Source organism: Anarhichas minor, unplaced genomic scaffold (assembly GCF_050575085.1).
Source record: "Anarhichas minor isolate MPS153535 unplaced genomic scaffold, ASM5057508v1 ptg000017l, whole genome shotgun sequence".
Classification (NCBI taxonomy): domain Eukaryota; kingdom Metazoa; phylum Chordata; class Actinopteri; order Perciformes; family Anarhichadidae; genus Anarhichas; species Anarhichas minor.
In genome coordinates this window covers 16,530,239-16,557,553 of record NW_027466463.1, presented here as the reverse complement: position 1 = coordinate 16,557,553, position 27,315 = coordinate 16,530,239, and the positions used below count along the sequence as shown (strand labels likewise).

Here is a 27,315-nt window from a genome sequence, read left to right as displayed (position 1 = left end):
CACTCTAACCCTCCCCTTCGTCTCTCGCACAAACTTTGAAGCATCCCACAGAACAGATCTGCCTCTGAACAGCAGCAGGCGAGAATCGATAAAAATAAAAAACAACGAGGGAGGAAAGATGACACAGAGGAGTCTGGGAGTGATGTAGACAGCTCAGTGTTTTATTGGAATCAGACCAGACATTACTAGCCCGGCTGTTGCACTACATTTTGGCACAGAGTAAGATAGTGTGACCAGGAACAGCCCTACCCCTGGGTGCACAAAGCTTCACTACACACCGACTCTACTGCACACAGAGCAACCAGCTCACCTTCATTCAGATCACTGTACAGTACACGCGACGACAGTCCTCCTCTGTGTGTGCATGTGTGTGTGTGTGTGTGTAAGTCAGAAAGAGAGTGAGAAGAAGAGGGAGGAGGCAAAGGAGAGAGTCTGTATCTGGTGTTTTGATTGTGTGTGTATTGGAAATAAGAGGTAATTCAGCTGCTGGTTTTCCACATTTCTTTTTCGCCCGGCTGTAACAGACCTATGATAGCTTAGTTATAGTATTATACACAAAGGTTTCCTCCAGATACACTTTACAATAATAATAACTATAATAAAAAAAAAGAAAGAGAGCAATAAGAACGAAAAGCCATTCGTGAAAAAAAAGCAAAAGTCAGAAAAGCAAGTGGTTTTGGCTGAGTGAGACGGCTGCTGGAGGCAGGAAAGGGGAATTGGTGCTTTGGAGGAGAGGGGAAGGAAAGGGGGGGGGGGGGGGGGCTGAAAACACTGATGGTAACTATAGAAACAGAAATACTGAGGACGAAAAGTCACACACCGACAGGGAGAAAGAAAAATCATGCATTCGCACTTACAAATATGTACATTCACGACAAAAAAAACAAAAAAAAACGCCCACGGGTCAGCACATTCTCGCTGGCGGGACAGACTCTGAAACTAGCAGATGGATGAAATAGCTGGAAATCGGGCTTCACGCTGCTACACAGGCCGCCTGTAACACTCTGCTCCACATAATTAGTTCAATAGCCTGTAACTTGTAAGCTCGACATTCACTTTATACACACGAGACAGGAGCATGATGAGCACGAGAGTTCAATCACACACACACACAAAAAACACACATTTTGAGGAGAAAAGAAAAGACAAAAATAACACTTCAAGAAACAAATAAAATATATTGATAGTCAGGGTATTGCACAAATATTTGGCCCTAACTGCTCCACAATAAGGACAGTAATAACACAGGTAGGGTGCTTGTCCATGCGCCACGACTCTCCTTTACTAGCAGACAATACCGACACAATACAGCCACTCAACACAGGCTATATACAGGCCTCTGCACCCAGCACCCACTGTACAGTCCTGGTGCTGGGGGAGAGAAGCAGTAAGTGTGTGTGTATGTGTGTTTTGGTTGTCTGAGCATGTGCAGTGAGTGTGTTTGTCTTGGAGTAAAACGTGGGATTGTAGTGCGTGTGTAAATCTACATTAAAAGTGTGCAACGAGGGGATGTGTGTGTGTGTGTGTGTGTGTGTAAGAGCATGTGCAGCTGTGTATATTCATAGTCATATTCATATTTATATTCATAATAAACCCAGGCAACAAGAACAACACAATGCAAGTAAAGAATATTCAAAAAAGTAACAACAACCAATAGCTTCAGAGTAAAGGAGTGGCCGTGTTTGTGTGCGTGTGTTTTGTAAAGGGATTTATGTTTCTACACATGTATGAATGTCAGCGATGTGTGCATACATGCGTGTCAGGTTTAGTGTTGTTGGATACGTGTGTGTGTTAGGTTTGCGTCTCCTCGGGGGCACAGTAGGAGAAGTCCTTGAACTCCTCCTGGTTGATCTGTCGGATGATGGCCTCGTCCGTGGGCGTCAACACGGGGTCCTCCTTGGTGAAGTCCTGGTCGAAGTTATTCACATCACGCTTGGTCTTCTGCAGAGGCACACGCACATACACAGACACACACACACACACAGAGCAAAGACGTCAGAGGAGGAAACTGCACTTCAATCTAGTGCTTCAAAAGTGACGTTAGAGCGACACCTTCTGACCACTGAGACTCACTGCCTCTACTGTGAAGAGAACACACACTTGTGCCAGGGCTCCAGACTTTAACTTTTCCACTGGTGGCACTGATGCTATAAACTTTCTCAGTTGGTCACACCAGCACATGATTTGGTTAGCACCCTCAGTGACACTGGATCAGTCCCTGCCTGCTCTTTCATAATCAGTGGCGTCTGAGTCTGTCATGCGCTGCGCACCGCTACGTACATGCGTAACTTGTGCGATTTAATTATTCTCAAAACCCACAAAAATCTGGCACATCCACGTGATACGAGCGCACAGACCAGTATATGCGAGCGGAAAAGCATCCTCGCGAAGGAGCATTTCACAACTACACAACTGCAGCCATACATGACTTTAACCAAAATCAAATACTGCCTAAAATGAGTAAAATTTAGATATTGTTTATATTTTCCTTCTTTCTCTTCATCACTAAATGCTTTGTGAACTGTTTTTACCACAAGAGCACCTCGTATTGCTGTAAACTGAGTGTTCTTGCAGCAAGACAACAACATATTTTGGATGTCTGGAGCATTAACATTCAGTCAGTAAAAAACTAAATTAATAGCCTTAAATGTAGAATACATGCATCCATGAATACATGGAAACCAATAGATTGTCACAGTTTTGTCAAATTCACAGTCAATAAAACAATGTGTGCTCGTGTAGCGTGTGTGTTACTTACAATACGGGGTTTAAAGGGCGGTTTGACTTTTCTCTGCTCCAGCAGCACCCAGTCGATCTCTCTGAAGAAGGCATGGGTCTTGATGGCCTCCTCACAGCCCTGGCTCACCACGCAGCCCAGACGCTTCGCCGGGTTCTTGGTCATGAACTACAAACAAACACACACAATACACACTTTTTTGAGTTCCAATTTCACCAGCATTTTGGACCGGCTCCAGGGGGCCAGGCAGGAATTTAAACGTATATTTATATCACAATTCATTAATTAATTAATCTGGAACGTAAACCGTTTTTGATATATTTGACATATTTACATTTTTCATGTAGACATGTAGCTCTATTTTGAGTGGTATTAAGGTGCCAGAGTGCATTAAAAACGCATCAAAATAGATCTTGTTTATCAAAACAATTCCCCACCTACAGTCGCTTAAGCCGCAATGTTTATGTCATGTTTACTTGTATCGCTCTGCAGGTCCGAAATCTCGTCCAGATCTCGGCAGCTCCCCAGAAAATAGCTGCGTTCCATTTCCTCGTCTGCAGTCCAGGTAGGCTGCATTCCCACTGACCTATATTAACTGTAAAAGACTTCACTGTTGTTTCCGCATCAGTGAAAATTCAGACGCGCATATTCCCCCGTATAGATAAAAATAATGTGTTCAGTCTGATCAGAACACTCTATTACGTTTACGCCGTGCCCGCCCACAGACATAAGGGTCTGAGTCTGAAATCCAACCCCCTTTAGGACCCTCAAGCTGTGGTTTCGTCCATAAAATGAAGAGGACAGAAGCAGAACGAGGGGTTGAGCAAAAAGCATTTCAGTGCTAATAATAGAGCGAGGCATTAATGGCTCTGTGGTACAAACAAAGAGGCGTAGTGGCGGAGTGATGAAACAGGTCAGCAGAGTGCTGGTGTTATTTACTGAGACTGAAAGCCGCGTCTCTTTTGTTCTGCTGCCTGTTCAGTATTGTAAGAGCACTTTGGTTTTATGATCGCATTGTTATTACTTTAACCTCTTTGACTGACTTTTTTTTATTCTGCTTGGTATCAGAGCAAAGAGAAGCGTCCTCTGTGTTAAGTGCACTTTGAATGAGTTTCATTTTGTTCGTGTGCAGCTCTGACGATAGAAACATGAATGATAGTGCAACGCCTGATAATCTCGAGCGAAACCTTTTTGCATGAAGTGGAAATTTTGGAGGTCACAGTCATCCATGTTGCAATGCAGCACGGTGATTTGAAGGTGAAAAGTCATGTTGACACCTGGTTACACCTGGCTGAAAGGTGAGCTTCTAGTTTTCATTTAACTGTTGTTCCAAAAGCATTTAAACAATAGAATCTAGCCTTTTAAATAGTGTTGAAACAACAGTTATATGTAACCTAGTTTGTGCCTCTCATGTGCTACCATTAGATTAAAGTCACAGGAAAGAAAAAAAAGCAATACATTCTGATGTATTTCAAGAATCCTCTTTTGAATATTTTTTGACCATCTGGATAAAAAAGATATTCCATCTGTTGCATCATAAAAATGTTTCCCAGTTCTGTTATCTAATCCAAACAAAGATGGTAGCTGGGGATGAAAATGTCCTCGCTGAAGTTATGAACCAAACATTAAGGACTTCACTATCAGTTATATTTCTCCACATTGATGTGACTTTGTATCATCTAATATTTTCTTCAGTACCTTCAGAAGAGTTGTAAATGTTGTTGAACGACCTGGGTTTTTAAAGAATCGCTGTGTATTTATTTTTCAGAAAATCTTCTTCTGAATGATTTTGTCTAAACTCTGTCTAACAGAAAGATTTTGTTGATGTTCATTTGGTAAAGAAAAGTCTTAAAAGTACATGAATAACAAATAACAAAACAAATACTGTACGCTATATGATTGGGGCGAAATCTACTGAATTAAGATTCAAAATCAAAGTGTTTTTCACTTCGCCATGGACGCCTACGAGCGCCTGCTGAAGAAGAGGATATGCACTCTTCAAACTCTAATTAATAATCAAACAAAGGAAATGTTGTGCGTCGTGCTGCAGAGACGACTCGTACCGCTCTGAGGATGGAAACGGCTTCTTTGCTGAGCCACACGGGGTACAGGACGTCGTCGTGGAGAATCGACTCGAACAAGTCGTCTTCGTTATCGGCTTCAAACGGAGGCTGTCCGGCCATCATCTCGTACATCAGCACCCCCAGGGCCCACCAGTCCACAGAGGCTCCGTACTCCAGCTCCTGCAGGATCTGAATCCAACAACAGGACACGGTTCAACATGGAGGACAGGAAATACTGTAACACAGGTCCACCAGTGACAAGGACTAGATTAAGAAACTTCAGTAAGTGTACTTAGATGACAGAAGAACCGAGGGAGAATAAACCGGAGTCCAGAGCGGCCTGTGGACGGTTCAGCTCACCTCAGGGGCGATGTAGTCCGGCGTGCCACAGAAGGTGGTGGTGGTCACTCCGTTCTTGATGCCTTCTTTGCACATGCCGAAGTCCGCCAGCTTGCAGTGTCCCTCTGCATCTAACAGGATGTTATCCAGCTTCAGATCCCTGAGAGACAAAGACAGACAGACCGAGAGAGAATCAGCACCATCTGCTTTCCGTAACAGTTGGACTCGCTGAGAGAAGTGAGCATGCAATGTAAAATAAAAAAATGTGAGAATCACCATGAAATGCAATTAAAGTGTGAAACATGTTGTCATGCACCCTCTAGAGTCTAGCATGTTGCTGTGAGATAATCGTTTGTGAAATTCCTTAAATAGTCCACGAGTTCTTCAAATAATTGATCAAATTCTCTTGAGTTTCCAACGAGGATTCACCTCTAAAACAAGACAGAATCTGAATATTATGAAGAATCTATTAGATATTTCTAGCTTTCTAGTTTTCCCAAAGCAGTTCAGGGTGTCTTTGGCTGAAACACATAAAAAAACACCGGGGACGTTTACCTGTAGATGACCCCGTTGCGGTGCAGGAACATCAGGGCTGAGGTGACTTCGGCGGCGTAGAAACGAGAGCGAGGCTCGTCAAACTTCCTGGATCGCTGAATCTGAAACATCAGGTCTCCTCCGTTCACGTATTCCATTACAAAAAACAAACGATCCTGCAAAGAGAGAGAAAAAGAGAGGTATGGGATGGAGAAAACAGGGTTGAGCTATCACACCTGCATGTGTGTGTGTGTGCTGTTTCGTGGTCCTACCCGTGTCTGGAAGCAGCAGTAGAGCTGGGTGAGGTAGGGGTGTCGGCGGGCGAGGGCCAGGATGCGCTTCTCTGTCATGGTGCAGTCCACGTCGTCGTCCTGCAGGATCACGTCCTTCTTCAAAACTTTGACGGCGTAAACATCCTCCGTCCCCTTCAGCTCCGCCAACATCACCTGGATAACAGATAAAAGATGGAGGAGACAGGGAGGAAATTATTGCTCTGTATGAAATCAGCATTACAAGACCTTTGTCAAATCGAGACTGCAGAGTGAAAAACTACTATTAAACTGAAAATCTTTTTTGTTTTAGTCTGTTGGTCTGACAAAACAAGACACCTGAATACTTGGGATGACTTTGCACTTTTTGTTCTGTTTCGGTCTCCACTTTAGCTGCTAAATGTTCAGCTGCTAGTTGCTAATTTTGTCTGTCAGCTGCTTTGTGCTGTTCACGCCCGTTCTCATTCCCAGAGCGTCAACTACCGACGCTTTGTCAGGCCCCTCGGCATCCGATACCCTTCCACAAGACACCCTGTATGAGACGCACCGGGCTTTTTTAAGTAACTACAATGTAAACTGATCCGCAGCGTCATTAGACTCTCAAAGAAAATTCTCCGGGACTGTGATGACTTTGAATGAAGATCAGAAATAACCTCACAGGGTGAGTGGGTCAAACAAACACAGGACTTTCAACCAAGAGGCCGCTGTTCGTGTCCCGCGGGAAAAACCGACATCGTGTTACAAACAGCTGTTTGTGTCAGTTTCAAATTTAACTTTAGTTACAAAGTAATTTGAACCTAACTGACGCCAAGGGGTCCTGACAAAGCATCAGTATGTGAAAACGCGTCGGCCGTTCAGGTAGTGTTTATCAGTTCATCAGAGATTTTTTGTTGTTGTTGTTGTTGCCAGAAAAACAACACTAACGAGAGCGGTGAGAGTGCAACGAAACAGTAAAGTTGCAACCATACAACCAAAACAATGAGCTGAAAGATGCTAAAAGGCTCAGTTAATATAAAACCATTGATTAGTGCAGCTTTAATGTTATCCCCTTACTGCATGAGCGATCTTTCACCATTTAGTTTGTAAATGTTTTCAAACTAAAGGTAGGAAAAGGTGTGTCTGACTGTTTGGTATGGTACACAGTGAAAGGGAAATGTGTAAAAGAAGCTGCCTCCATACAACATAATTGACATGTGAATTGTTCTATTCTGGTCCCTGATTACACCGACGTCTCTTATGAATAATGGGAGCCATGATGAACAGGGTGTTAAAAGAATGAAAAAAAACACCCCGTTTCAATTATGAACATAATGAGCAGTAAACAAACAAACACTGTCAAACGCCTCCACTGTGTCGTCGCACCTTGCCGAAGCTGCCTTTGCCGAGAACCTTGATAAAGTTGAAGTCCTTGAGGCTCCTCCTCTGGATCTGTCCGTTCTCCCTGCCTGCTGAGGAGGAGGACGAGGAGGAAGAGGAGATGGTGGAGGGGGAGTGTTGGGGTCCCTGCTGGTCGAGTGACAGCGCGTCCTGCAGGCGATCTAACTGTGCCAAGTCTGTGGGTGTCAACGGAAAAGCAGATCAGACATCAGTGAAAACAGGCCGACTGTCTTTTTTTTTTTTAAATGTTGGTCATTATTTGTTACTGATTACTTTTCAATGATGATCACATCCTCTGTGATGACTCAGTTACATTATGTCTGACCAGGGTGATTAAATAGCAGCAGTGTTGTTGTTGTTCATCAACGTTTGGCTCCGTGAAACAAAAATGGGAATCATTCCACAAAGAGAAAGTTAACTTTCATTTCTCAGCTTGCAAAGTGTGAGAGGACGATGACTAACTGTGACAAGCAACTGGTGGTGGGCGGTGGGGGATAATACTTAGATAATGTACGTTTAGTCTTATATATACAAGGACAATAACACGTTCAACTGCTTACTTCTTAAAAGGAGCAACAATATTATTCCTGAAATGGAAATACTACCTCTTACTGGTAAAATTAACACAGTAAAACCACATGCTGCTAAGAACGCATCTCAAAGGGCTTTGAAATGCCTGTTTGTGTCAAATCTGTGTTTTCTGATGGTGTGTGTGTTGTGTTCAGTGTTACCCTGCTGTGAGGGGGAGGTGGGGACAGCTGGCTGGCTGAAGCTGTTGTCCTCAGTCTGGGAGAGCTCAGGAGGAGACTGGGGAGGGTCCTGCCCTGGAGTCAACTGGAGAGAGAGACACACAAACATGACCGTTCCTTTGGGCTGAACTCTTTAAATCGGAGAGTTGAATCTCAGTTTCTCAGTTTAAGTGTGTGACTCAGAAAACCATTGTTTTACAATTCTTACTCTCAATTATGATTGTAATTAATTGACTTTTAAATACTCATAACCATCCGCTTATAGTGATCAATTTGACCTGGACAGATGTGAACACAGAGGTTTCAACTGTTACTGGAGCATCGTCCTCGTTACCTTCCTCCTGCGCTGTGCGGTGTTGGAGATCTTGTCAGGCGTGACTCCCAGGTCGGCCAGGACCTTAGCGATTCCTCGGGCGTCCACACCGCAGTTAGGAGCCACGTTGGTCTCACACCGTCTGTGCACATTCATCTTACAAACTGCGTGATAACAAAAGCACATGGAAATGGTTTCAGGTTAAACCCAGGAAGGCTTTCTGGCTCAAGCGCTGGAATTATGTTTTAAAGGTTGCCTGCGCTGGAAGGTGTGATCAGTAGCAAACAGGTGTCCATCAATAGACTGTAAAACCCTACCTGCTTGCTCAAGACATTGTTTAGTAAATATATCAAATATTTAAATTATTTCAGATAAATTCATTACATTACATTTCAAATTATTTATAAAGCAGAGGAAAGCACAGAATCCTCACATTTGAGAGACTGCAGCTTCCTTTTTTACTTAATTGAACGATTATTAAAATCATTAATTAAATATACTGTATATACTGTATATAGATTTATAGATTTTCTCAGAATACACAATTCTTTATAAGAATCCAAAAAGTATTCCCTTCTTCTGCACGACAGAGAACATATATATCCTTCTTGGCAGAGATACAAATCTATGTTTCGGCATTTACTATTAAACTGTAACGAGAATGTTTTTTATTTCATTGTGACTTAAAGTGATTTTATAAGATTAACTAACGTTTCCAGAAACATTTGTGTTTCTTTGTTCAAAGCCTTTGACTTTAAATATATGCACAATTAGGCTTCAATGAGGTTGCAAAACACAAGCACCTCTAAACGCATCCCGTGACACTGTAAATTCCCCACTGCACATGAACTCACCTTTGCACTGCAGGCCCTGCCTCATGAGGCCCCACAGCAGGGAGCCGCAGTGGTCACAGAAGGTGGGGACCTTGTAGTTGTGGATACTGAACTTATGGGGCATGTTAACACTGAACCGCTGTGAGCCCACCTACAGAGGGAGACAGACACACACACACACACACACAGTGTTACAAAGAGGTCACCGTAGCATTATCGGAGGAATAATGCATGTGGCTCAAGTACACAGTGTACACGTTACCTTAAGTAACAAGGATTTATTCACGAAAGATCTGAATGGTACATGATTCAAAGTGTGTTTCAACAAATAATAAATGTTAAAGAGGACATATTCTTCTGAGCTAAACATCTCTAAACAAATCTTTAATTTCTACCAACAATGCTCCATGTGTGCCGTTTGCATTTACCTCTTCAGGTGTGTCCTCCTGCTTCTTCATCCCGGCACACTTGGTGATGATGAGCTCATGGCAGCGCTTGTGGACGACGCACGTACACACTGGAAGCACAGCATCGACACGAGGTGTTCACGAATGTTGTTAAAACTTATCGAATAAAGTTTGGTTTGACCTATAACATTTGATAATAAGTATGCGATGTTAACACTGATGATATCCCCGAGATAAGATGGACCAGGAAGAACAAAAGTTATGTTCTCCAGTGATTCTGATGCACTAGTGAAGTATCGATTTGATACACTGAATTAATATCCAAGCCCACACTGACCTTATTAAGGGGGTCGGGTAGCAGCTGAATGTGACTGACCCACTTTATAAGTCAATATAAAAATGTAACAGTGCAATGTAAACGTTCTTAAACAATGGAATAATAAGAATGTTGTGGAGTATGCTTTAGGGCGGGCTTACTGTGATATGATTGTAATTCCTGAGCAGCAATTAAGTGCCTCAACAAATGAGTTAAGTAGCACTTTGACTCCCAGCTGAATGTTTAGGATGTTTGCATCCACTGAAGAAAACATGCTAAGAAAATGTAAAACTGAAGCGATGTTCATGAGCGTTTTTAACAGCAGATGTTCTTGGTGTAATGCAGGTCATCTGTGGCTCTGGGTGACGGTGGCTTGAGACCAAATCACAGCAGGTCGTTCAGCAACATGTAATCCCTCTTGAGTTCTCGTGCTTAAATAATAAATGATGTGCAGGGAAATTGGAAGCCGCCAGAGAAAAGTACTCACCCTGACACTGGTATCCCTGCTTCCCCAGCACGCCCCTATCGGATCAGACACAGAGGAGAGGTTGGTTTATGGAAACATAACAGCAGGTACGTTGGGTTGAATATGTGTTTTTGTTGCTTACCAGATAAAATCTCTGCAATGTGAGCAGTAGGTTGGTTGTCTCAGGTAGGTGGCCATGAACTTGTGTCCATTGACTTGATGGACGCGTCTTCGGACGGCGCCTTGTCGCCTGCGAGGGCCGATCCTCTCTCGAAACACCCGCTCCTCATTCTCATTGGTCCCCGTAGCTGTCAGGTAAACACACACACACACAAGTTTATTAACAGAAAATGAATCCCTGAAAATAAATGTAGGAACATTTGTGTTCCTGAGCGAATTTAGAGTGATGTTTTCTTACCACTAATATATTTAACTTCCTGAGACGCTTTAAACAAATACGGATGATTTGCATCATGTTGCTTGAGATGTTTAATCATTCAACGGCCTCTCATCTTCCTCGCCCCCCCCTTCACTCTTCCTCACACACAAACACCCCACACCTACCAGATGCCTATGCATACGTACGTGTGCATGCTATTTATACTTTCATGTGTGGGCAATAAAACGAAGGACAGCATATTAAAATACTCCTCCTCAGCGAGCACCATCCAACCAGCCGTTCCCTTCCTCGCTGCATCTCCCCGGAAAGATAAATGCTTTCCGAGGGTAATCTTCAGACAAGAGAACCACCTCCACTCTCACTCCCACACTCCTTCCCTCTGCGCTCCTGTCCTAGTTTGCCTGTCTTTCACACCCCCCCCCCCCCCCCCCCCCCATCTCTCTCCTGGGTGCGTTATAGATGTGGTTACTGTTGAGTTCGATTACAGACAGGCTGTCTAGGGACTGTGTGTGTGTGTGTGTGTGTGTGAGTAGGTGTGTGTGTGTGTGTGTGTGATGGTGGTGTCGGTGAGAGGGGGGGGAGACAGCTTAACAGGCCATTACTGGGATCACTTTGTTTTACATAATACATCATCCATCTGTCCTGGACACACACACACACCACACACAGGCGTGCTGACAAGGAGGGGTCATGAGGTATAACAACAGTTAGGAGCCTTCGTCGGTGAGACAGACGTACTCTGTGGTGAAACCCACAGAAATGGTGGGGTGATAAAAAAATAAATGTGACATAAAAATGAACAACAATACAACCGTGGCGGTTATCCATCTGCTTCTCAAGCGATCGCAGATAGATTTGTGGTCAAAAATCTATTAAGATTAAAACAACATTTTCTTATTATTGATACGTGTGTGCAATATTTAATTAAGTGCTTTGAGGTATTTGAAGTAGATGAGGTTGAAGTGACAGTCGAAGCGGCTCCTCAAATATGGATACGATTGTGGATACATCTGTGAAAATTTAAATAATTTCAAATTATAACATTTTAAAAGTGTTACTTTTTTATTCTTTGGAACTTCTGAAATGGCAGCAATAAGTAAAGTTAAAGAAGTATAAGTGGCACTTCAAGTCCCTCCTAAAATACTGAATAAGACTGAATAGATATGAACAAAGTCCCATTAAGATTGTAATACTTGTCTTGTTTTGTGTCACAGCAACATTAAATTCACAATTTAAAATGTGTGATACAGATCCCCCTGTGCACTATTGGTGGATGGACTTAAATGTTCTAATAACATCAAAAAATATGCAACAAATGAAACTAAAATGCAAAGATTGACTCAACAGATATTTGGAGGGTCAGATTCCAGCATGTAGATACAAAATAACTATTAAAGATGATCGCAGGAAAACTGTTTCTGCCAGAAGGATATTACTTCTTATTACTTATTTATCACAAAGCCATTTTGATAAAGTGTTCTGCTGTAGTTCACTAATTAAGAAACATTCATCAAGCTCTTCATCTTCCATCACTAGAAGATGAATAACACACGGTTTCTAAAAGTCCAAGGTCTTTAAATGTCCAAAATCCAAAGATATTCAGTTAAATATGATATAAAAACAGAAAATCTAAAAGTCTCTAGATTTGAGAGGCTGAAAACAGCATTTTATGCCATTTCTTCATGAAAAGGTACTTTAACTATTATCTGATTATCAAAATAGTTGGCGATTATTTTTCTGCCTATCGACTAATCTATTCGACGACGAATCGTCGGAGCTGTAATTATCATTATCAACATCGTGATAATATGATCAATTTGTAGTTAATTAAAATTCTGCACTGAATCTATGTCATTAATTTCGAAGCACATAATGCTTGTTAAAGGTAATTAACATGGATACATTAAATATATTGCATTGAAGAATTTAAAAACAACATTTCTTTGGTCATTTTTAACTGCTCATTCATGAAGGCTATCTTTTAAGCTTTGATGAAAGTTAATACAAGATTTAAAGGGAACAGAAAAGGATGAAGAAACAGAGAGGGAGAGACTGCAGATGGTCAGATTAGGTCAGATTATTGTCTTTATTTGCTTCCTGAGACCAACAGATGAGAAAAGAGGAGAGGAACAACTCTTTCCAGCCTCTAAAGCTGCAGAGAACAGATTGCACCAGGGGGAAAAAAACAAATCTGCTAAAAATACCACCTCTTCCTCTAGTTCTCACCCTCCATCTCTCCATCCCTCCTATCAGCACACGCACACACACACACACACAAACACGTGCGCGCACACACACACACACACCATTTGTTTTTATCAGCATACATTAACATCACGAGCACTCATGCCAGCTGAACTCAGGGAGGAAGTTGAGGAGTGGGTGGGGAGTGGGTCGTGAGGTCACCACAGAGTGTCCAATCATCGATGAGGACGGCAAGACTCTGATGCCTGAGTCTGCATATGTATGTGTGTGTGTGAGTGTGTGTGTGTGTGTGTGTGTGTGTGTGTGTGTGTGTGTGTGTGTAATCCGTGGCTCAATCTCACCTACTATTTTAAGAATCTACTCCCTCTCTCTTCACCCTCTACTGCTCTCTTCATCCGTCTTTACATAGAGAAACTATACTGCTGCAATATAACTGCTGCGCATATATATATATATATATACACACACACTTTTTCTTGGAAGGCAGAGAACCGTTTCTATTTATAACCAGGTGTGAAGATACACAGGTGCAGGTGAAAACCACTCTTATCTGGCAGCATGTGACTGAGCGTGTGTGTGTGTGCGGAAAGCGCTAATTGAGAGAGATGTTTCCATGTTTAATGAGTACAAACAAATAGAGGAGAGGGAAATAGAGAACAAGAGAGAGGAGGAGAAAATTCCATGAATTCTGTTATGTAACTTTCTAGGAAAACAGGAAACAATCATTCCATTGTAATCGCATACTAACCGTGCTATTGACGTAAAATTGAGTACACCGTGCATTCACACCGCATGGTATGTGATATATACGAGAAATGAGACGTGAGCTTACTTCACATACTGAACTGTCCCACAATGCATTGCTTCTAGGTGCCTTGAGACTGGCTGTCAGCCTTGTGAGATATGTAAATTGATTTTCAGAGATGTGCCGGGGTGCCCTGAAACCGGCCTATGGCGTCAGTCTTGTGTTAAACCTGCAAGTGATGTTTTGTCCACTTTGGGGCATCAGAAACAAGTAGTGAACACAATAATAACATGTTAACAATATTTAAGATGATATGGTGAACATGTTATCAAACTTTCCAACTGTTATGGAGTCATATTTGTGTCCTCCAGATGAATAAATATAAAAAAAACAACATTCACTCTCTTTTCACTCTGTTTTTGGTCTCCACCAACGCCTGAGGGAAAATATGTGACTCTTTTTAGCTGATAAATAGTTCTCTCTGTTCACCAGCTAGTCTCTAACTGTGCTTGTCTGCCGTTTGGTGCTGAGCAGGTGGTGTACAGTGGGTTTTTAGAGATTCTTCATTGAAAACCGCTGCCTGCTGGGGCCGAACAACGAGGCTCTGAGAACCGTGAGAGTGAACCAAAACAGTAAAGGAAGCTGATCGTAAAGTAAAACAACGAGACCACATAAGTCCTGAAGGGATGTTACGGAAAAACAAAATTTTACAAGGCTTTAAATTACATTTTTATTCAAATTACAGGTCTATTTGTCATGCAATACTACTGAAAAATGTAACTCCTGCTACTTTCATGACAAGAGAACAATAATTAGTACATTTAATAACAAATTGAATGCTATCTAGTTGCTTTTAATGCACGCCAAAATATACTTGGTTAAAGCCGCACTAATCACCATTATTGTATCATTAACGGGTCGAATGACAATGTGTGATGTGAAAGAGGGAACTTGTAGTTACAAACCCACAAAGAATTATCCCTGACTTTGCGTTTTCCGTTCAGCTCTACGTAGCGTTTTAAGCATCTTTCAGCTAATTGATCAGCTTTTTACGACCCAAAACTGTAATGTTTCGTCTCACTCTCCCTGCTCTCATTGTCGGCCACAGGAGGCAGCTTTGACACACTTAGAAGCTAAAGAGACAGATATTTCCCACAAGAGTTGGGCGAAACCCAAACTTTTGTCAGGTGCCAAGAAACACGACTCCTATTGAATGCTAATGTTTCTCAGACTGCTGGATGTGTAAATGGACAGCTGATCCCTGACAAGTTCACCATCTCAACTTTACCTAAAGCTGTACTTTCCACCAAAACACGCCTACGTGTGTGCATGTGTGTTTTAATGTGTAAAACCTTTCCTTTCACCGGTAAAATAGTGTGTTGGTGTGGTGGTTTTACCTTCAGTAGAGGATCCGGACAGATCGATGACCACGTATACCTTCCCCTCCGGCTCCAAGTCAATCTGCAACAGACGAAGAGATAGACAGAAAGAAAATCAGTGAGCTGGACAGTGAACGCAGCGGGGGGGGGGGGACAAACAAACACACCACCGCACATGGAAGAGGTCATTATCTTCACTACCATTACCCTCACCCCCCACCATTCTCATCACCATCTTCATCAATGGGTTCATTTCTATCCTCACCATCATCACCATAGACCCCATTTACTCCTGCAAGGCTTGCTTGAGAAAGCAGGAAGACACAAAGTTAGTGGACCAGTGGTTAGTGCCGCTCACCGTACTCGGTGAAGTTGATATGAGCAATACGGGGTTCAGTATCGTGACCAAGAACACTTTGATATGCGGACTGGAGGGATTGAACCATCGATCTTCCAATTAGTGGCCAACCTGCTCTACCTCCTGAGCTAAAGTAATTGGAACTGATGGAGCTACAGTTCATTTAATGATTACAGGTGACCTATGATGTATTCATCCACCTATCGTGTTGCAATCATTTAACAGTTCCATTTCTCCTTTCTGCTCCAGGGTGGATAACATTTTCATACAGAGATTAATAAGGTATAACATTAACTTTCTGGATATTATCACAGCGGATATTCTGTTACTATTAACCAGATGAAGTCCTCAACAGAGTCAAATCAGCTTTCCTGACCAAATGTTCTTGTGCTGTGAGGAGTTTGCAGCCAACAAATTTGCAGCATTGCATGTTGGACAAAGTAATGCTCGTGGAGTCTCATCCACCCTTCTTATTTTTAGATCACCAGCGAGCCCAGTCCTCTCTGTGTCAACAGGAAAACTGCTAAATGGTAACAATCGATTTCTCGCATTATTCTGTGCCTCAGTTGGAGGATAACTGAAGGAGTTATAATCCAAGAATCCTCTATATACATGGCATACATTACACACAACTGAAATAAATGAAAGCTGATCAAATCACCATATTTAATTATTTATTTGTATTAATAATGAAAGTTTTATAAAAGAGATATTTATTATTAAACATCTTGAATTACCGGTCATAATAAGTTCTTTGTGTTTGAGCAGGTGACGTCAAAATGGAGGCTAATTTATTCTGGGAACAGAACAATTTTCATGCTGAAACATAATACTCGATAAGCAAACATACAACCTGCATACGCACAAGACTTATTCAACAAATAATGACATCACCCCCCCCCCCCCCCTTCAATATACAAGTGGAAAGATTAGAGGGAGTGCAACAGAGACCGCCAGAGAGACAGACGACACAAGAAGAGAGAGTGCAAGAGAGAGAGAGAGAGAGAGAGAGAGAGAGTGAGAAAGATTGGTTTAAATCCTTAGTTAAGCTCTGGGACAGCAGCAGATCCTCTTATGCAACTCGCACACAGCCAGGGACACACACACACACACACACACACACATACATGTCCATGCATTGCTGAACATGAGACACAAAGATCGCACATGAACCAGCCTCAGACACGCTGCATACATCTCATGTAGAGGCAGCAGCGACGGCACACAATCACGTGAAGAGGACTCAGGAGTCGTATGACAGATCGTAAGGCGCCTCAGTCATAAGCGCTGAAATGAGTGCTGCTATCAGATGAATAGTGTGAATACACAATTGGGGAAAAAAAGATGCTGTGTTTAGAAGAGAAGATGTTTTGTTGGTGTTTGATTGGATATCTCTTATTGTAGTGTAGGTCCCTTTCACAGATTATAACATACTTATTGTATTTTACTTATATTTCCTGTTCCCTTAAAAATGAAATAAAATGCTACCAGCTTTATTTACCTTTTTGGTGCATGAAAATAAAGTTGGCATCTAATCGACCTGTCTTAATCATTTAAATAATCGCCTGATCGCGATTATTTGAGCTGGATTCCATAATCAGGGGAAAATGAATGTTACAAGTGTGCCAACAAATAAAAAAAGTGACTGAGGTGCGTTTCCGTCAGCTGGGTTGAGGCAAAGTTATGCTGGAGTTGTCACTTCAATCAAGCTATTTTAATTAGATAACATTAAAATGTTCGGATGAAAAAGTGGTGTTAGAGCCAGGGAAGTGTGTAAGTGTTTATAGGGTTTATGTATTTTTAAAAGCACTGTGAAACACTGTCATTTGCTTAAAAAATAAGTACTTTACAAATAAAATATTTTAAAAAGTAATAACTACACCAGCTTTGCAGGGTGCCATTAATGAAAATAATCATTAGTTGCATCCCTTATGTTAAGGAATATTACGCTAAAGATAATAAAAGGCACAGAGAATGTAGCACAGATGCTCATACGTGTAGTATCATCCTTTTGTGGCATGTATAACACATAACTGCATGGGATTTGTGACCTATAAACGCCGTTGGATTCTTGATGTCTACCCTTGAAAATGAATCTGATGTGCTAATCCCCAAATGTAACCTCTTACGTAACGGTGCATCTCGGCGGGGATTTCAGCTAAAAAGATGGAGAGAGATTTGGAACAGAGTGGAGCAAAACAGACAGCACCATCATTGATTTAGTGCTCAGGCATCCTGAGGTAGGCATGCCCGCCAAAAAAAAAAACTGCACTGCTGACATCACCAATTACCGGCCACTTGGGCGGCGAGTTGCCTTCAAGCTCGCAATTTTCTCTCCAAATCAATAAGAATTACTACGACACAGATTTGTGTTTTTTGAAGATGAAACCACGCCAGTGTTGAATAGCATCCCAGTAAGCTACTGCATTTACACTTTAGAGTAAAACAACCCAGTAGAACCGAGGACACAGTACGCTATTTGAAACAGGCAGTGCAGATGTAACCCTCTATAATCACAGGCTTATTTATATTACCACTATGATTTCTATGCTTCCATCCAAAAGGCTTCTGTATAGCCAGCGTAGCATTGATTACTTACAGGCTGACAGGCTGACCTGATGGATTACAGAACAAACATGTATTAAGTGGAGATATCATAGAAACGAACAACTGGCTGTTAAGAATACACGAGAATGTGACCGTTTCAGAAACGTCAGAACAAAGAAATCTTTTATTTTTCAAATATCTGACGATGACGTCGACTCTGCAGATATTTCTATGGTTACCGTTCTACTACAGTGTGACCGTGTATCCTAGCAACAGACGTTTCTATGGTTGCAGTGCTGCTGTAATGTTTTTTGGTGGGAGCTTTTAAAATAGTGAAAATCACTTTAGAATCAATGTACGTGTTCAATAAATGAGATAATGTAGAGCAGGCAAGTGCTATTAACGATCTTGTGATAACAACCGATATTTGTACGTTCGTTTGTAAGTGATTAATGGACAGAGAAGCAGATTATTAGGCAGGAATATTGTGGTTTACAACAGCTCCACACTGGTCTTGGTGTCAGTGAGCCGACATCCACAATAACTGGGCTTTATATTTGGGACTAGGGCTGTCACAATACCACATTTTCACTACATGATTAATGGCCAAAAGAATCCACGATATCTAAAGAAATAATACTAATAATGCTGTCATTAAGAGAGGAATACTTCACCCACAAATGAACCACTTGTGTAATTACTCACCCTGTGTTACCTTGAATGTGTCAAGAGAACTTTGCTTCCACGAACAAAGACTTCTGCGTAAACAGTCCCACGCATGCTCAGCGAGTTTGGACTTGTCCAAAGTGTTTTAAATGGTAAAGTTTTAGAAGACGCATACGACTGGATAAATAAGACTTGGACTACACTGCACCAGTTGAGTGAGAGTTAGTAAACGGATGTTTTGCTGTTGTTGAGCGAGCCCCATTTACTTCAATTCGAGCAGACTTTTCTCCGTTTTCAGATTCTTCTGTTCACTGTGGAGGCATGAGAGAAAAATAAAGTTGGCTGAATTCAAGGTAACACGGGGTGAGTAATGGATATACTGATGGCCATGTTGTGGGTAAAGTACTCCTCTAATGTCATTAGTTACACCTGTGCTTTTCCTGCTCTGAAAAGTCAACATGTCTGCTGTGAGAAACTCTACTGGGATCAACTTACAGTCTCCCTTTCTGTGATTCTCAGCTCACCTGTCTCTATTTCAACTGTCACAACCCATGTCATTAAGCCCAACCCTTCAGCAGGTAATTCCGGACAAAACAAATACTAATACACATGTCCTATTGTAAAAATGAACATCCCTCAGGCATTTTAATGTCATCGAGTCAACTGGGGGTTGAACTGCGCCTGACAAAGGTGCGTCAAATAGTTTAATGGTGCAAAAGTCTGATCATTTCAGGTCAGGGTTGGGCAAATTGTTTATTATTATAGATTTATTTCCGATCAACCCAGTAATGGATTAAGGCCTAATAGTTAAATAGCACTAATAGAATGACATATACAATGACAGAAGATATTATCCACATCACCTCCCCTGTTAAATGAACTGGAACTTGACTTGGATTTAACCTGCAGTGTGCAGACACACACACACACACACACACACACACACACACACACACACACACACACACGAGCACTGAGCTGCACCGTCCCGACAACAAAAGATGGCGGGAGGAGAGAGAGCTGGAGAATCTAGTTCGCCTCATTAATCTTGTTAGTCCAATTAGGACACCGATACAGCCAGGGAGACGGAGAACTTCACAAACCCTCTCACACGCGCACACAAACACACACACACAAGAAGCTTGAGTGTGTGTGTGTGTGTGTGTGTGTGTGTCAGGGGACTTTAAAATGGACTTCGGAGGGAGGTTAGCGTTAAACACACATACAAGCTCAACTCTCTTGCGCTCGTCCCTTCACCGCACATAGAAACACACACACACTTCTGACAGAATGAAAACACACACACACACACCATATGCAGCAGCACAGCGAAGCACTCAAACAAGCAGACAGGGCACTCAAAGCTTGTATTATATCAATACTGTGGAGCTAACCCCCTCCCACTCTTCGTCCATGTAGTTCGCTATCTCTGTCCAACCAGACAGCTCTCTCTGTCTCTCTCAGGAGCGTTTAGTCTCAGTGACAGCCTCCCACATCCATCTGTCAAATAACAAATTTCGGCTTTGAGAGAATTCGACGACATTCACACAATAACATGTGTGTTTCTGTGTGTGTGTGTGTGTGTGTGTGTGTATGTGTCCTTCTTTCTATCACTCAGTGGTGTGTGAGCGTGTCCGCCTGCAGACACACTCAGGAGGCCCATGCTGAGTGAGACAACATGGGAGTCATGCATCTTTAATGTAACATCACAGATGGCTAATAATGTAAGAGGAGCTGAGCTGTGTGGCGGTGGTGGTGAAAGGGGGGAGGATGGGGGAGATACAACAATGCCCCCCCCCCCCCTGCCACGAGTGACGGGTCCAACGGTCCAGTAGCGTCGAAACTAGACAGGAGAATTTGATTTAAGAGAACATTCCCGAACAAATCTTCCTGTTCAGTCATCTTAGAGCTCACACACACACACATCCAGGACGAGTGTGAGAAATCCAGATGGACCAGCAGACGGCCTGTTGAGCAGCCGCTGCAGATCAGACAGTCAATGCCGTTGGATCTGTCTAAATGAAAACACCCCTCATGAAGACTCACGCTGCCGAAGGAAGCCCCCGTTTCTCACCATGTTGGGATTCCGATTGCAATAATTTTCAATAAATTCAACTCTGTGTCAAAATAGTATTGAACAAGTATCAATTATGGACACAAACTTAATTTGTTTAATTAAAAGAGGAAAAAGGTCCAGTAAAAAAATATTTCTTTAGTTACATTATCAGTCTGCAGAAGAACTTTTCCTGAGAAAAACTTAAATTGAACAAATCTTTATTTTAAAAGGGAACTAGCTGGTCAAAAGATAAGAAATGTTCTTGCCTATCACAGACAACATGCATTAAACACCCTCCAGAATACAAACACACACACACACACACACACACACACCAAAGGCTGACCTGATTTGGCATCAGTGGGCAGAGCACCATGCTTATCTTTTCTGTGTGTGTGTGTGTGTGTGTGTGTGTGTGTGTTGTCACGGTGGAACCAGGGCATCTTAAATCCAGTCTGTACTACTTAACCAACCGGTCACTGAGGGGTGGAGCCTATGATGTCATGCAACTTGTCCCGGTGAGGGAACGGGCTAGTGATAATATATGATGATATGATCATTTCAACTTCACTTTACATGGCAAAAAAATGTTTTGCAACAAATACAGTGAAGGCCTAGACATCCACCTGTGTTTTCAGAGCTAAACGTTTGGTGACGTAGTTACTGTACTACTGTAGCTGGTGAGCTAACGGCTAACAATTAGCGAGCCGTGAAGATACTTCGACCCATCCACTGGTAACGAACTGATTTAAATGTGATATTAAGCCATTTTAAATGCTGGTGCGATCAGGCCTTCGCATACCAATTGGTGACCAATGCTTACCGTGGTATCGCATTGCAAAAACTGACAATTAATATCATATAGTACATCATAATTATGGGCCGCCAAATGGGGGAAAAAAACAATCACGTCAACTATCTAGCTGTAATTCAGAGTCGGGAATTTCTTACAAAAAGCGAGAAATTGCTACAAAGTCAACATTGCTGACAGTTCAATCAAATATTAACATTAACATAATAAATTCAGCTACAAATATAGAAGTTTTACACTGTTTGTATCGGTCATTTGGTAACAAATCACTAAAAAACAGGATGGGGGCTGGCCTCTTATTGTAGTCCTGTCATTAATCCTGGCTGCTGTAAGTATGAGCATGTGAGTGTGTGTTGATGCCAAGTGTCCAACAGTGGCTGGCTGACATCTGACGTGGTCCGTGTCCCTGAGAGGAAACGTTACACTGCGTGGTCATCATGTCTTAGAAGCTCCCAGCAGCCTCCAGCTTGATTTATTTATATGTACACACGGTTTATTTCTACACCTCATCTCCTGATCTCCCTCCCTCATCACCATCTTCCTCTTCTCCACAGCCTTCTCCTCTTTCCTTTGTGTGTACTTTCATTTCTCTTTCACCTTCCCAAATCTCCCTTTTCTTAACTTCTAGGAACTGCCATTTTCAAAAACCTTAATTGAAGATATTTTACACCCTAAAGACTCATTTTAAAAACAGAAATAAAGTGGACTAAACCAGGCTATTTATGTAGAGAAAACACAACTAAACTACAGTACGTGGCAGAAGAATTTGGATTAATATGATAGCTTACATAAAGGGCAATTACTGCTCTTAACTGTGTGCATCAATAAAAGATATGTTGTGTCAATATTAGCATTTATGATAATATAACAGCTTTGAACTAGTGATGTTATGGCAGTGACTTCGACCATAAGACGTTTTAACTTATTACACAATTTGGGTTTAAACAACTTAAACATTTCTCTCTCTCGCTCTCTCTCTCACCAAGGGGAGGGCTGTCATTGTCTCCATGGGGATGGGCTCCACAGAGCATCTCAATCACTGAGTGGGATAATTAATAAGCATCAAAGCCTGGTTAATATTTCACCGGCGGCACAGAGCAGCAGCCCGGCACAGAGCGGCAGCCTGGCCCACAGCGCTCGGGTCCACAGGAGGTGTATCATGGAGAGGTGGTGGAAGACAAAAGAGAAGAGGAAGCAGAGAGAGAGAGGGTGAGAGGAGAGTGATGGTGGGATGAGACGAGAAGGGAGTAGGAAGTGAAAAAGGACTGAGCTGAGGTGCACAAGCCTCAGTGTTCATCTTAACGGCATACCTTCTAATACCAGTTTATGGCATCATATTGAGGAATCTCACTCTTCTGTCTGACAGACACCACTGCTAGTTGAGGCTGCTTTGATCTGTTCAGCAAGTGTGATTTCTACCATTCTCACCATCTTAGGTTAGCATGTTAGCATGCAGACATGTTATTTAGCACTAAACACAAAGTGCAGCTGAAGCTGATGGGAATGTCATTCGTTTTGCAAGTAATTTATCATAAAGCAAAGTATCAAACCCGATGATGGTCAACAAAATCTGTGTTTTTATGGCAACGCATCTAACAGTCGATGAGATCATTTAGTCTGGACCAAAGTGGTGGACGATCTCTGCTCGGCATGGCTAAAGTTTGGTGCTGAAACAAGTAGATCATTCGGCAAATGACAACAATTTTGATAATATATGATTCTTTTCATTGTAGACATATCTTTGTTTTTTGGACTGTTGGATCGGACAAAACAAGCAATTTGAAGATGTCACCTTAGACCCTGGAAAATAAATTGACAGAATATAAATTGAAATGACAGAATTGACGCCATTTTGCCACTTTTTATCCGCAAATCTTATTTTAAAACATACACATAAATGAGTATAATGTTTAAGAGGAAAAATCGATTGATCTGACCGGAGTCTGAACTTTACATCCGTCACTGCAGACTGAGGAGTAAATGAAAGTAGGAGCAGCAGATGAAAGAGGAGTGCAAGGTACACAAGTGAGGCAGGAAGGGTGGAGGACGATGGGTAAATGAAGGCAGGAGGGGGGTAAGGAAGATGAGAGGGGAATCACTGCTGGAGTGGGGAGGATGAGGGAGACACGGGAGGCAGAAGTGGTCAGTGATGGAGGAATGAAGGGAGGGGGACGGAATAGAAGTGGGAGGGACTGTGAGGCAGATGTATCGACGAGCCGGCCGGCTGGTCAATGGGATGTGGTTAATCAACACAGTGATCCATATGCTCTGACCTCACTCTGGATGGCTGAGGGACGAGGTGTGTGTGTGTGTGTGTGTGTGTGTGTGTCTATTTATATGCCAATTGTATACAGATACATTGTAGGATTACATAACTATGTATCAATTCATTATTAGCAAAGCTTCATAACATTGTAGCAGCATTGCAGAGTGAAAATGAGCTTCCTAAGACTTCAAATATGAGATCGGAAACTCACCACAATGAACATTTTGTTGCCTCTCTTTTTGTAAATTATGTCATAGTCATATGTTAATCCTGCGGAGAGCAGAGTCTGTTTTAAAAACTCGGGCATCGAGGAGTTTTCAAAACAGTTACAAACGTGCCATTTTGACAGAATAAATTGTAATAATATTGTAATAAGCACAACTAACATTCACTGTAATTGATTACGCATCTTATTATTATTTTTTTGTGTACTTGCATAAACTGAAACTACTGACTCACTACGCTTTGGAAAATGGTCGACAGTAAAGTGTATGTATTTTGTTGGTAATGAGCTAAAGCTACACATTTTAAAAATGCGTGTCCACAGCTCCCAGAATGCTTGTCCTTCATCGGCCTTTTATCTAACGTAAAGCGAGACGAAAATAAAACAAAAGTGGAACAAGATCACATGTTAAAACCCCAAACAACTGGCCCTTTATCCCCTTACATACAGATCTACATGTGGCCGGCCGACATCGCAGTCCCAACGCAAATGAGATAACTGACGAGAAGCCGTCACAAATGAAAGGAGTTCCCGGAGTTTCCCGCCGCTGAGCTGCAGCGCGCGCATCTGTCAACATGCAGTGAGTGGAAACTTTTTGAAGACGTTGAACCAGGTTGTGGTGAAGTCTCACAACATTGTTTGTGTGTTTGCTTTATACATGTAACTCTGCAGGGGGAAAGACAAGGGCACACCATGAAGAATGTGAGGAATGGAGGAAGGACGACTAAGGGGCTGGACCTGAGATGCCCAAATCGGATCGGGTGCAAGTCCAAACAGCTCCTTCGTCACAGATAGAGGACGGGAAGCTGCAGAAGAAAAGTACTAAACGCTATAAACAACAACTGAGATAGTGATTTATTTATCAGCCTCAATATTGAGTTATTAGAGGGGTTGGTTATCGTCCAGAAGTGACACTAAATACAGTTTCTTCATTCAATAACGTCATTACGAAATCCACTGTTTTTGCTACAAGTTGCACTCATTCATAATAACATTGTCTTGTTCATCCCAGTTATATAGATTTTGAATTTTTAGGGATCGACGTCAATGGTATCGGATCGGTACTCAGTATCAGTATACCCAGAGTTGAGGGATCACAATCTGTCCCTGACGAGAAAAAAAGTCAAATTAGGGCACCCCAATTCCTGAGCAAGGCATGGAGCTTCCCCCAAAGGTGCTCACTGGTCATGTATTTATGCTGCGAAGCTCCCAGTCAGGTGTGTGTGTGTGTCTGTGTGTCTGCGTGTGTGTAAATGAATGACGTTTGTGAACAAATTAGTCAATTTCCTGGGTGCATACGTTAAAAACAACCTGGTTTTGGTTCAACACTTTATAAAATGTGTGGATATTGCTGCTAGGAGACACTGAGCAAACTGCACGCTGTGCATTTTCTGCCCGATGCCTCCAAGTGACCACAAGCACCATCAAATATGCAATGCAAACAATGCAACAGCAGGGCTGGTGCAGAGACTGGGGGGGGGGGGTCCTGTTTGTTTTAGGGTCCGGAAGCAAATTTTGCTTCACCTGCAAAAACACATTCTTCACATATTTACATGCAGACCTGTGACTGTGGGGACCCCCGAGGACTTCTGCCCGAATGCTCGGAGGGTAATTGAGACATATTGAAACGGCCACACATCGAACACATACCCAGTCCTCATAGTGCCTGGTCCCGTTCTGCAGCAGATCCTCCAGCTGGATGGTGCAATTGGCCACAAAGTCGTCATATCCGATGGGCGCATCGTGGAAAACAGACAGCTCCAGACTCCTTCCCTCGCGGACCTCAGTGCAGAACTCCTGGTGCCAGGCAGGGCTGTTGGTCTTGGTCCTGGTGGCGGTCTGGCCAAGCCGAGTGTGGTCCAGATTCAGGGCCAGGTAAGGGTCCAGCAGGAAGGAGCCGCTCTTCCCAACAGCGTGACGCAGTGCCCAAGGTGTGGGCTTGAGGTCCACCGCCTCACACACTCGCACCTTCAACAGGCCACTGAACACAGGCATGGCTGCAGGCTCCGTGTGTGTGTGTGTGTGTGTAAGGATGAATGTGTGTGTGTTTAGGCTAGTCTGCCTGTTCCTGCTCCTGTACACAAGAGTGTTTCCTTCCAATGAGCGGGGTCACTGCACAGTCCTGTTACATCCCATAATGCCGCTGGCTCCTTGGACTCTCAGTGTAGTACAGCCATATCTGAACACTGTGTTATCCACACACACGCACGCACGCTTACAGCACAGCTGATCTCTAATGGGCTGACAAACGCAGTAGCAACGCAGACTCGCACCCTTCAGAGGTCGCTTTGCTGAACACTCTCCCACCCGAGCGGCTGCCTTGTTTGTTTATGGTCGGTCCCGTGCGCCACACAAGATCCCCGTTTCGGCGGAAACAGGCCGAGATTTAAAACAGCAGTGGTGGTGGGAGGAGGAGGGGGGGAGTTGCGGGTTTACGAGCTCCGGTTGGGTTTCACGTGAAGCCCCGGAGCGTCCCCTCGGTGTTTGTGTGTCTCTGCCGGGTCAGGGTGGGAGAGAGCGCGAGCAGCCGCGCCTAGCCATCCGGGATTGGTGCTCCGTTCCCAGCCCCTCGTTCGCTCTTTTCTGGGATAATCTCCCTGCTTCGACCTCACGGTACCGCGATATGCCTTTATATGCCTTTTTAGCCCCCTCAATGCAGTCTTTTTGGGACTCACGAGCACCCCAAATACATCACGGTGCTCCGCTCCCGTTCGTTTTTTTTTCTCTCGCTCTCTCTCTCTCCTTTCGGTCCTTGCGCACGCCCTCTGTTTCCCGTCCCCTCTCGCTCTCTCCTGAATTCGTGAGTGAGCGCAGGCTGCAGGAAATGCGCAAAACGCGTCACCCGCGCTGCCGGGCTCTTGCGCCGGATGAGAGAAGAGAGAGAGAGAGAGAGAGACTATGCGCGTGCAGATAGAAGAGGTGGGGTTTTTTTGAGCACAAGAGACGAAGAGGGGGATGGAATTCACCCGCAGGCACCGCGCGCGTCTATGTGTGTGTGTGTGTGTGTGTGTGTGTGTGTGTGTGCGTGTCATGGCCAGACACCCAATAGAGCCAGTCAATCAGTCAGTCCTTATGCATGGGCACAGACAGCGCGCACACACACATGCACACACATACACAACAAGGAGAGTCTGGAGGGACAGAACAAATGTTATAACGACACTATTAGCCTGCAAGTTGCTGCAATCTGAGTGTCTTATAATATTACTGTTTCCATACCCACTACAGTCACAGCAGCAGCTCCTATGGGAATATT

At 43.0% G+C, this 27,315-nt stretch overlaps 1 protein-coding gene across 1 annotated transcript; it reads right to left on the bottom strand.

Annotated features, from left to right (window-relative positions):
* Positions 1-140: 140 nt before the first annotated feature.
* On the bottom strand, positions 141-26,828 carry prkcea (protein kinase C, epsilon a). The gene is made up of 15 exons (XM_076093970.1): positions 25,710-26,828; positions 15,151-15,214; positions 10,546-10,711; positions 10,425-10,459; positions 9,643-9,731; positions 9,236-9,365; positions 8,403-8,545; positions 8,051-8,153; positions 7,305-7,495; positions 5,946-6,119; positions 5,695-5,849; positions 5,161-5,299; positions 4,801-4,989; positions 2,759-2,905; positions 141-1,941 (listed from the first exon to the last, which is right to left on the bottom strand). The coding sequence occupies exons 1-15, from the start codon at positions 26,052-26,054 to the stop codon at positions 1,792-1,794; spliced, it is 2,220 nt and encodes a 739-aa protein (XP_075950085.1). The 5' UTR covers positions 26,055-26,828; the 3' UTR covers positions 141-1,791.
* Positions 26,829-27,315: the final 487 nt, after the last annotated feature.

Bases quoted from the DNA above. Each gene is read 5' to 3' on its own strand.
- prkcea (XM_076093970.1), bottom strand. From the start codon at position 26,054: ATGCCTGTGTTCAGTGGCCTGTTGAAGGTGCGAGTGTGTGAGGCGGTG. The intron at 8,546-9,235 runs GTGAGTTCATGT...GTTATCACGCAG, and splicing joins GCAGGGCCTGCAGTGCAAAG to TTTGTAAGATGAATGTGCAC. The intron at 7,496-8,050 runs GTAACACTGAAC...TGACACCCACAG, and splicing joins CACCTCCCCCTCACAGCAGG to ACTTGGCACAGTTAGATCGC.